This window comes from Lactuca virosa, chromosome 4 (genome assembly GCF_052849685.1).
Source record: "Lactuca virosa cultivar CGN04683 chromosome 4, Lactuca_virosa_CGN04683_v6, whole genome shotgun sequence".
Classification (NCBI taxonomy): Eukaryota; Viridiplantae; Streptophyta; class Magnoliopsida; order Asterales; family Asteraceae; genus Lactuca; species Lactuca virosa.
The window spans coordinates 367,079,087-367,089,116 of record NC_136429.1 but is presented as its reverse complement, the minus strand read 5'-3'; the positions used below and the strand labels follow the sequence as shown (position 1 = coordinate 367,089,116).

The 10,030-nt window shown below is 40.4% G+C and overlaps 1 protein-coding gene across 1 annotated transcript; it reads left to right on the top strand.

Annotated features, from left to right (window-relative positions):
* Nucleotides 1-7,883: 7,883 nt before the first annotated feature.
* On the top strand, nt 7,884-9,320 carry LOC145106310 (uncharacterized). Its single transcript, XM_079043322.1, has 3 exons — nt 7,884-7,963; nt 8,040-9,189; nt 9,294-9,320. The coding sequence occupies exons 1-3, from the start codon at nt 7,884-7,886 to the stop codon at nt 9,318-9,320; spliced, it is 1,257 nt and encodes a 418-aa protein (XP_078899448.1).
* The last annotated feature ends 710 nt before the right edge of the window (nt 9,321-10,030 follow it).

Genomic DNA, 10,030 nt, shown 5'->3' with positions numbered 1-10,030 from the left:
TAAAAACTTACTTAATCAAGCATCGCAAGCACTAACAGAAACATTCGACGTAGAAATGGCTAACGGAAAGACCGAGAGCTCTAGCGAGATCTTCATAGGTTGTACCCTCGCCTTGGATAATCATTCATTCCAAATCGATCTTATGTCGGTCTCTATCAAAAGTTTCGACGTCATCATTGGCATGGATTGGTTGAGTCGCCATCATGCTGATATCCTGTGTCTCGAGAAAGCCATCCGTCTAAATCTTCCGAATAACAAAACCCTAGTAATCTACGGCGACAAACCAGGCGCTAATCTCCAAATTATCTCGTGCATCCAAGCGCAGAAGTACTTACGAAAGGAGTACCATGCATTCTTAGCACATATAGTAGACACAAACAAAGAAGTGAAAGACATGAAGAACATTCCAGAAGTCCGCGACTTTCCTGACGTCTTTCCCAAAGATCTCCCAGGTGTGCTACCGCAACGTCAAGTCGAATTCAGAATCGACTTAGTTCCTGGTGCTACTCCCGTAGCCAAATCACCATACCGTCTAGCACCAGCCGAGATGCAAGAACTATCCGGTCAACTAAACGAGCTTCTCAGCAAGGGATTCATTAGACCAAGCTTCTCACTCTGGGCAGCCCCAGTCTTGTTCGTGAAAAAGAAAGATGGATCGTTCCGGATGTGCATCGATTACTGCGAACTGAACAAACTAACCGTTAAGCACCGATACCCTCTGCCTCGCATCGACAATTTATTTGACCAACTTCAAGGAGCAAGTTACTTCTCAAAGATCGATCTAAGATCAGGGTACCAATAGTTACGAGTGCTATAGGAAGATGTTCCCAAAACAGCCTTCTGAACTCGTTATGCTCACTACAATTTCGTAGTGATGCCCTTTGGCCTAACCAATGCGCCCGCAGTGTTCATGGATTTAATGAACAGGGTGTGCCGACCTTACTTAGATAAGTTCATGATTGTATTCATTGATGATATACTTATCTATTCACGCAGTAAGGAAGAGCATAGTTAACATCTATGCCAAGTACTAGAAACCCTGCGAGCAGAGAAACTGTTTGCGAAGTTCTCTAAGTGAGAATTTTGGATTCGAAAAGTCGAGTTTCTGGGTCACGTGGTTAGCAAAGAAGGAATTCACGTTGATCCTTCCAAGATTAAGGCTATTGAGAACTGGTCAGCACCAAGGACGCCTACCGAGATTCGTCAATTTCTAGGCCTCGCTGGCTACTACCGCCGGTTCATTCAAAACTTCTCAAGAATAGCTAAACCCCTTACCACCCTGACTCAAAAGGGAGTGACTTTTAGTTGGGAAGAAAAACAAGAGAAAGCGTTCCAAACGCTAAAACAAGCCCTCTGCAGCGCACCAATACTATCCCTCCCAGAAGGAATAGAAGAGTTCATTGTGTACTGTGACGCATCCAACCAAGGGCTTGGTTGTGTTCTGTTGCAACGAGGAAAGGTCATCGCCTATGCCTCAAGACAGCTGAAGACGCACGAAGTTAACTACACTACGCACGATCTTGAGTTAGGTGCAGTCATATTTGCTCTGAAGATCTGGAGACATTATCTGTATGGAATGAAGAGCACTATCTTTACGGATGACAAAATCCTTCAACACATATTCAACCAGAAGGAACTCAACATGAGGCAACGACGGTGGGTCGAGCTACTAAATGACTACAAATGTGAAATTTGTTATCACCCAGGCAAAGCCAATGTAGTAGCTGACGCCCTAAGTCGGAAGGAGTACTCAGGTCGAAAAGTCAAATCATTGACTATGACTATCCATTCACACCTGTCTACACAAATTAAGGAGGCCCAACAGGAAGCCTTGAAACCTGAAAATGTGGCGGGTGAAACCCTAAGAGGAATGGACAAGAACCTAGAAGTCAAGAGTAACGGAGTTTTATATTTCATGGACCGAATCTGGACACTGAGACATGGTGGTTTCCGAGACGTGGTCATGAAGGAAGCACACAACACTCGATACTCCGTTCACCCAGGTTCAGATAAGATGTATCTGGATCTCTAAAAGCTATACTGGTGGCCTAACATGAAAGCAGATATTGCTACCTCCGTGGGCAAGTGCCTTACTTACGCCAAGGTCAAGGTTGAATACCAGAAACCCTCAGGTCTACTACAACAACTGAAGATACCTGAGTGGAAGTGGAAGCAGATTTCTATGGACTTCATAACCAAACTGCCCAAGACAGCAGTTGGTCTCGATACCATTTCGGTGATCGTTGACTGATTGACCAAGTCTGCTCACTTCCTACCGATCAAGGAAACTGACAAGATGGAGAAGTTAACCAGAACATATATCAGAGAAATAATACGACTGCACGAGGTACCCAGGTCCATTATCTCTGATAGAGATAGTAGGTTCACCTCGAGGTTATGGCAGTCGCTACAAAAGTTGTTAGGAACCAGGCTGGACATGAGTACGACCTATCATCCACAAACTGACGGAAAGAGTGAGAGGACGATTCAAACTCTAGAAGATATGTTGCGAGCCTATGTGATCGACTTCGGGAAGGCGTGGGATACTCACTTACCCCTCGTCGAATTCTCATACAATAATAGTTATCACACTAGTATAAAGGTTGCTCAGTTTGAAGCCCTCTATGGCCGGAAGTGCAGATCTCCTTTGTGCCGGGCTGAGGTGGGCGACACGCAACTAGCAAGAGGACAAGTTCCCGGCAGCACTCTCACCGGTTTGTAAATCATCAGAGAGACTACAGAAAAGATAGTACGAATTCGCGAGCGACTGAAAGCACCACGAGATCGACAGAAAAGCTACGCCGATAAACGACGTAAACCCTTGGAATTCCAGGTTGGTGACTTTGTTCTATTGAAAGTCTCACCCCAGAAGGGTATGATACGCTTTGGCAAGCGCGGCAAACTGAATCCAAGGTACATAGGGCCTTTTGAAATTCTAGCTAGAATCGGCCCTGTCACTTACAAACTTTGCCTACCTCAAGAACTTAGCAACGTACACCCTACTTTCCATGTTTCTAACCTGAAAAAGTGTCTATCCGATGAGACTCTTGTTATCCTTCTCGACGAAATCGAGATCAACGAGAGTCTCAACTTCGTGGAAGAACCAGTAGAGATCATGGACCGAGAGGTCAAGCAAACGAAGCAAAGCAGAATCCTGATAGTGGAGGTTTGCTGGAATGGCAAGCGGGGACCTGAGTTCACTTGGGAGCGCGAGGATCAAATGAAACTAAAATATCCTCATCTTTTTACTTATGTAATTGCTTAAACTCTAATTTCGGGACGAAATTCTCTCTAACGAGGGGATGATGTGACAACCCGAAATTTCTATCTTGTTCAGCCAATCAACTCAATTTGATGCCAAACTTGTTTTTGCTATCTTTTAGCATTGTTAAAGGTCTGTTTGAGTGTTCTTAGCCTAGTGCATTCAAGGGTTGTGTGTAGGTATGTGTTAGCAATCGATCATTGGGTTGCATTCGAGCCGGAAACTCCATCGCAAGGAGTTCACGACCGTAAACTAGGTTCACGGCCGTGAACCCAAGCTTGGCCGTAAACCCCTCATCATATATATGATTTTTCTTCATTAATTTCCTCATTCCTCACATCTTCAAAGCTGGAAATCGATTTCTCTCTCAACTATCATCAAGAACACCCCCCTTGATCTTCAAAAGTGTAAGAAATTCTCCCATTTTGAGTTGATATCCTTACTAATCATGTGAAACCCTTTGATCTCATCCACGAATTCATCTCGTTCGTTTAGATCTTCCAATCTTCATCCATTTCACCAAGAACACCAAGAACACACACTTGTTCGTGGTAGTCGTAAACACCCAAAAGAGGCTCCAAATCGTAAGTAATCCACTTATTTGCTTGTTATTTGCTTCATTGCACAACTAGGCCTTGATTTCCCACCCTTAGAGCTATCATTTCATGTCTTTAGTCAAGATCTTTAAGGGTTCACGGCCGTGAACCCTTCATAGGATCTTGATGACCGTGAACACCTCAAAGCCTCCCAGAAATGTGTAATTTGTTCATCATCTTGTTGTCCATTAGTTCCACTAGCTTCCCCCATGGATCAATCACCCCTTTAGCATGATTCTTCAATGAGTTCACAGCCGTGAACTCATTGGCCGTGAACCCATGGCCGTGAACACTTTTCATACAATCATATGTGATTGTAACACTTCAAATCAAGTGTTTCCTTGTCCCTAAGGTTGTTCCCTTGCATGATAAGTTGTTATATACACTAATTATATACATATATGTGTTATTACATGCTTATTAGGATCTGTTTGTGCTCGGGATTTCACTTGGCATACCTAGCATCCTATCACTATCTTACCTTCCAGATCACTCACAATCAGGTGAGTTCATACCCCTACAATCAACCTTTTAACTGATTTAAACGCTTTTCAGGGGGGAATACAAGTTGAACACAATTGTAGTTGTGTTAGTATAAACATTTATACACTGTTAAACATCTTGTTTCAAACTGTTATCAAATAATTTTAAAGCATTGTTAAAACTACCTTCAAAGAAACCTTTATAAAACTCTTGTAAACTCTTTTAAAACACTTTTATACTTCTTTACTTTCAAAATCATATTCATGCATATGTTAGCGTATAAACATACTTTAGTGGACTTAGGACTAGTCTTAATAACCTTGACTCCTGTTCCTTGTTTGGTTGTGGGCTTAGGGTAGGATTCACTAGTCCGACTGTCGATTAACTTATGATTATACATACTCAATGCATACATGAATATTAAATCTTATTTTCAAAGTTATATTTAACTCAATTGTACATGCTAAGCAATTGAGTTGTTTCCAAAAAGGCAGATACAAAATAAACCTACTAGTAAACTATAATAGGTATAGTTTAGAGGTCATATACATATATATATATACATTTACAAGAACAGAATAGTGAACATATACATATACATATACAAGTACAGAGAAGTGAACATATACATATACGAGAACATTAACAGAAAGTACAAGCATGCTATAACACATACAAGAGAACCTGAAATGTGAGATACTACTTCATGGCATAGATTACACTGTTGTGCCACGTTTGTAACCATAGTCTCCTGGAGGGAGAGCGTGAATTTGAGTATAGATATATACCGCATTAACCATCCTACACCTTGCTGCTAGCTACGGTGTGACCTGCATATCCACGGGTGATCAAATGTCATACCACTTCGGCGTCCGAATAGAGGCGTGTATTACACTAGGTCGATCAAGTATGGTTATAACCACTTCACATTTTAACCTTAATTAACCAATCCGGTTTAAAGGCAATAAGACTCTCCAATGCGTATGGTACATTTAATACGACTAAGAGTGTTCATTTTCCATTTCATTATGCAGTGTTGGTACCACTGGGTTAAAACTTACTATTTTCCTAAGTAAAAGGTAGTATTCATATGGAAAACATACTTTTATACCAGTTAGAGTACAAACTTTACATCTTATACTGTTATATAAGAACCAACACACAAACAGTCGGGCCTCGGGTAAGAGACTGCATTTCATTTAAAAGGAGAAAATATAGGATTTTTTGAGAAAGATACGAACCATTATACTATTCAAACCTAAACATTTTACAACACAAGTTTAAGCAAATGACACTAAATACTTATGAACTCACCAACATTTTTTCTGATACTCTCTTTCAAAATAACTTGTATTCTTAGGGAACCAGTAGGCAGGTACACCCATGTAGCTTTTGAGAAGACGGAGTGGATTCAGGACTCGTCATTATTTTGATTATACATTTTTGGTGTCATTTAAACTTTATCAAAGAACACACATGTAATTAACTATTCCATTTAATGCAATGAATGTTGTTGCTTGTTTTACTATTATGCTTTGTTATATTATTGTACATGACGTCCTCCACCCCCCGAATGTTTCCGCCAATTCGGTTTGGGGGTGTGACATGATGTAAGTCCCCAATCTGCTTGTGTATCAATCAGATCCGTTTGATGGTGCGAAATCCCAATCAAATGGATGATGCCAGATCAATAGAAGAAGAAGGAGTAGAAGAAGATGATGGATCTTGTATGAATTGATAAGAATGTAGATCCAGATACAAGAGATTCACACACATAAAACTTATCTCTAGTTTCTCTCTCTAGAACATGCTCTCCAGAACGTCTTCTGAATCCCTTATCTCCGTTGTTGGATGAGCAACATCATGGATAGTGTCAAAGAAAGAGTCAAGATCCTCATTTGACAAGAAGTTTGCATTACCTCCAAGATTCAAGGGAATATCATCCTTGTCAATGCTCGAAAGATCCAAATCCTCAAAGGAATCATTTTCTTCGTTGAAATCACTCTCAACCTGTACAGAGTGTAAGTCATGTTCTTCAGCTACAATAGGAGCAGGTGTAGCTTCATCATCTTCGTGATCGGAAACCGGAATAACATCGTCTTCAGAAAAGATATCATCTTCAGAGGTCACACGGTCAGATGAAACATGAGACTCAGATGCCTCACAAGAATCGGCAAACAAGCCAAACTTCACCAAGGGAAACTTTCCTTGAAAAGTAATTTTTCCCTTTCTGTTTTGCTTCATTAACCCGACGATGTTCGGCCCAAGAGACTTCATTTCGAGGACTTCTCCATCTTTAGCCATATCTGGAAATTGTTCATCAATGAACACTTGAATGAACCTAGGGTAAAACAAGAACTTGTCCCTAGTCTTTCCTTGGATGTTTGCAATCAGTTCATCGAGAATAAACTTGGGGAAATTGTAGTCCAATACCGCAGCTAGACAGATGATGGCACCAGTGTTTCTAAGAGAAATCTCATATGCGCCAGACTTTCTTCCGGAAATGCAGCTCACGAAGACATAAGCTAAGAATCTCCAGAACGGTGGCAACAACTTCTTCATGGTTAGAGGGAAAACACCATTTTGACAAGAAATTCTTCAACTTGGGAAATCTCGATCTGATCCATGCATGGATTATGAAAGCCCAAAAGGTGATGGATTAGTGATTACTAGTGGGCTAGAAGGTGGCTTGGGCTCAATGGTTGGGTTATGCATGGTAACCCACAAATTGAATTAGGGTTGCATGAAGGCTAGGGCAACATTTTTAAGGATTTATAAGTGCTAAAAACGTTACTTTTTTGCTTTATAAAGCCTCCTAGCCGTTTTTATCACTCTTTGGTGGATTATGGTTGCACTTTAATGCTTCTTATGGCTCCTTAATGCTTCATATGGCTCCTTAATGAAGCATAGACGTTTTTTTTTCATTCTCAAGTGTCTTGGACGTTTTTTTTGTGTTATTTCAAGAGTTTCCTTAAATTTCATTTACTAGTTTTAATGAATAATTGGTTGGTTGGCTTGTAACCACCAAGTTTGTATATAAAGCCAAGTTTATGCATGGGAAAGATAAGGCACGAATTTTAATCAAAGAACCCTTATTTTCACTTTTAATTATTGTCATAGTTCACAAATTATCATCTTTTGGACTTGATCCTTAAGTTGATCGAATTCAAACTAATAGGTCTTAGTTTGTCTTCAGATTTACAAGCTATAGGTCTAGTTTGTTTATCAAATCTATCCTTTTCATTCCATATATATTTGTGGTTGTTATTCTAGCTTAATTTACCTAAACACTACCCCACTCACTAAATCAAGCCCATACACGCATCATAAGTGGTATTAGAGCCAGGTTGGATTTTGATGATCCGGAGTTCCTACAAAATCTTCGTGAAGCATTAAGAAACATCCAAGAAGGTGGAAATCGAAGGCAACCCCGCCGTGGTGAACATAGGGTTGTGGAAAAATTCAAGGTGTCTGACTTGCCTGAATTTGTTGGTGGAACTGATCCTGAACGCTACTTGGAGTGGGAAAGGAAGATTGAAAGAATGTTTGAGTTCAAAGAAGTGGATGACGAAAAAAGCTGCAAGTATGCCATTCTCAAGCTAAGTGGTGGTGCTTCATTGTGGTTTGAAGGGCTTAAGGCCAAGAGAACCCGAGTCTAGCAATAGACAAAATTTTGTTTCTACTCCTTCTGGTTCTAGTAGTGTTCCCGTTGCTCCTAAACTTACTAGTGGTACCAAAGAAACTAGTTTGGCGAAAATTAGATGTTTCAAGTGTCAAGGTTTTGGTCATTACCAAAATGCTTGTCCAAACAAAAGGGTGGTGACTTTAAGGGAGGCCATTGAATGTCGTGAAGAGTTGGAGGAAGAAGAGAGGTTGGCGGGTATTTTTCATGATATACAAAAAGAAGAGGAAGAAGAGGAGGAGGTAGAGTATGAAGCACCGGTGTATGATACAGTTTTGGTGCTTAGAACCCTTAAAACTCAAGGGGTTCAAACTATGGCTGATATGGATCAACGAGACCAATTGTTTCACACCAAATGTTTGGTTAGAGACAAGTGGTGTAGTTTGATTATTGATGGTGGAAGTTGTACTAATGTTGCTTCTAATGAAATGGTGACCAAATTGGGTTTGTCTACTACAAACCATCCAAAACCATATGTTCTTCATTGGTTGGATGATGGAAGCAAAATAAAGGTGACAAAACAGGTTAGAGTTGGTCTAACTATGGGGTCTTATGAAGATGAAGTGTTGTGTGATGTTATTCCTATGGATGCATGTCATATTTTGTTGGGGCGTCCTTGGCAATTTGATAGGGACGTGTTACATAGAGGGAGGAGCAATGAATATGAGTTGAAACACAATAATAAAAAAATTGTGTTAAAACCCATGTCCCCAAAGGCGATAAGGTCCATGAATTCTAAACAAGTAAAAAAACCTAATCTTTCTGTGTTTGCTAGTGAAAGGGAGGTGGAGCAAGTTCTTGACAAAGGTGATGTGATTTACATGCTTGTGGCCAAAGAGCATGTAAAGATGGAGAAGATCGTGCATGGAGAAAATGCTATTGCTGATTTGCTTTTGGAGTTTCAAGATGTGTTTCCAAGCGAATTAGCACCGGGTTTGCCTCCAATCCGTGGTATTGAACACCAAATTGACCTTATTCCGGGTGCTCCTTTGCCTAATAAAGCTGCCTATAGATGTAATCCGGAGGTGACAAAAGAGTTGCAAAAACAAATTGATGAACTCATGAAAATGGGTTATGTTCGTGAAAGCCTAAGTCCTTGTGCTGTTCCAGTTTTGTTGGTTCCAAAAAAAGATGGTTCTTGGAGGATGTGCGTTGATAGTAGGGATGTTAATAACATCACCATAAAATACCGATTTCCTATTCCTAGAGTTGATTATTTGCTAGACGAGTTGCATGGTTCTATTGTGTTCTCAAAAATTGATTTGAGAAGTGGTTACCATCAAATTCGTATGTGTGAAGGGGATGAATGGAAAACAACCTTTAAAACTAAACATGGCTTGTATGAATGGACCGTGATGCCTTTTGGTCTAACTAATGCACCTAGCACTTTCATGCGACTAATGAATGAAGTGCTAAAATCTTTTTTGGGCAGGTTTGTGGTGGTGTACCTTGATGATATCTTGGTATATAGCAAGAGCTTGGAGGATCATTTGGTGCACTTAAAACAGGTTTTCGAGATGCTTAGAGCTCAAAAACTCTATGGGAAGCAAGAAAAATGTTCGTTTTTGGTGGAAGAAGTGGCATTTTTGGGTTTTGTGGTGTCAAGAAATGGCGTGTCCGTGGACCCATCCAAAACTGAAGCAATCAAGTCATGGCCTATTCCTACTAGCATTTCTGAAGTTAGATCATTTCATGGTCTTGCTTCTTTCTATAGAAGATTTGTTCGTGATTTTAGCACCATTGCAAGTCCCATAACAGGTTGTTTGAAGAAAGGAGTCTTTGCATGGGGAAAAGAAGCTCAAAAGGCGTTTGAGAAACTCAAGGCATTGTTGTGTGATGCTCCTATTTTGGCTCTTCCAGATTTTTCTCAACCATTTGAAGTGGAGTGTGATGCAAGTGGAGTTGGTATTGGGGCTGTTTTGATCCAATCCAAACGTCCTATTGCTTATTTTTCTGAAAAGTTGGGTGGTGCTCGTTTGAATTATTGCACTTATGATAAGGAGTTTT

Excerpts from the sequence above, each read along its gene's own strand:
- LOC145106310 (XM_079043322.1), top strand. The coding sequence starts at position 7,884 with ATGTTTGAGTTCAAAGAAGTGGATGACGAAAAAAGCTGCAAGTATGCC. Across the intron at positions 7,964-8,039 it reads AGTGGTGGTGCTTCATTGTG|TAGTGTTCCCGTTGCTCCTA; the intron begins GTTTGAAGGGCT and ends TTCTGGTTCTAG. Across the intron at positions 9,190-9,293 it reads TGTGCGTTGATAGTAGGGAT|TGGTTACCATCAAATTCGTA; the intron begins GTTAATAACATC and ends TGATTTGAGAAG.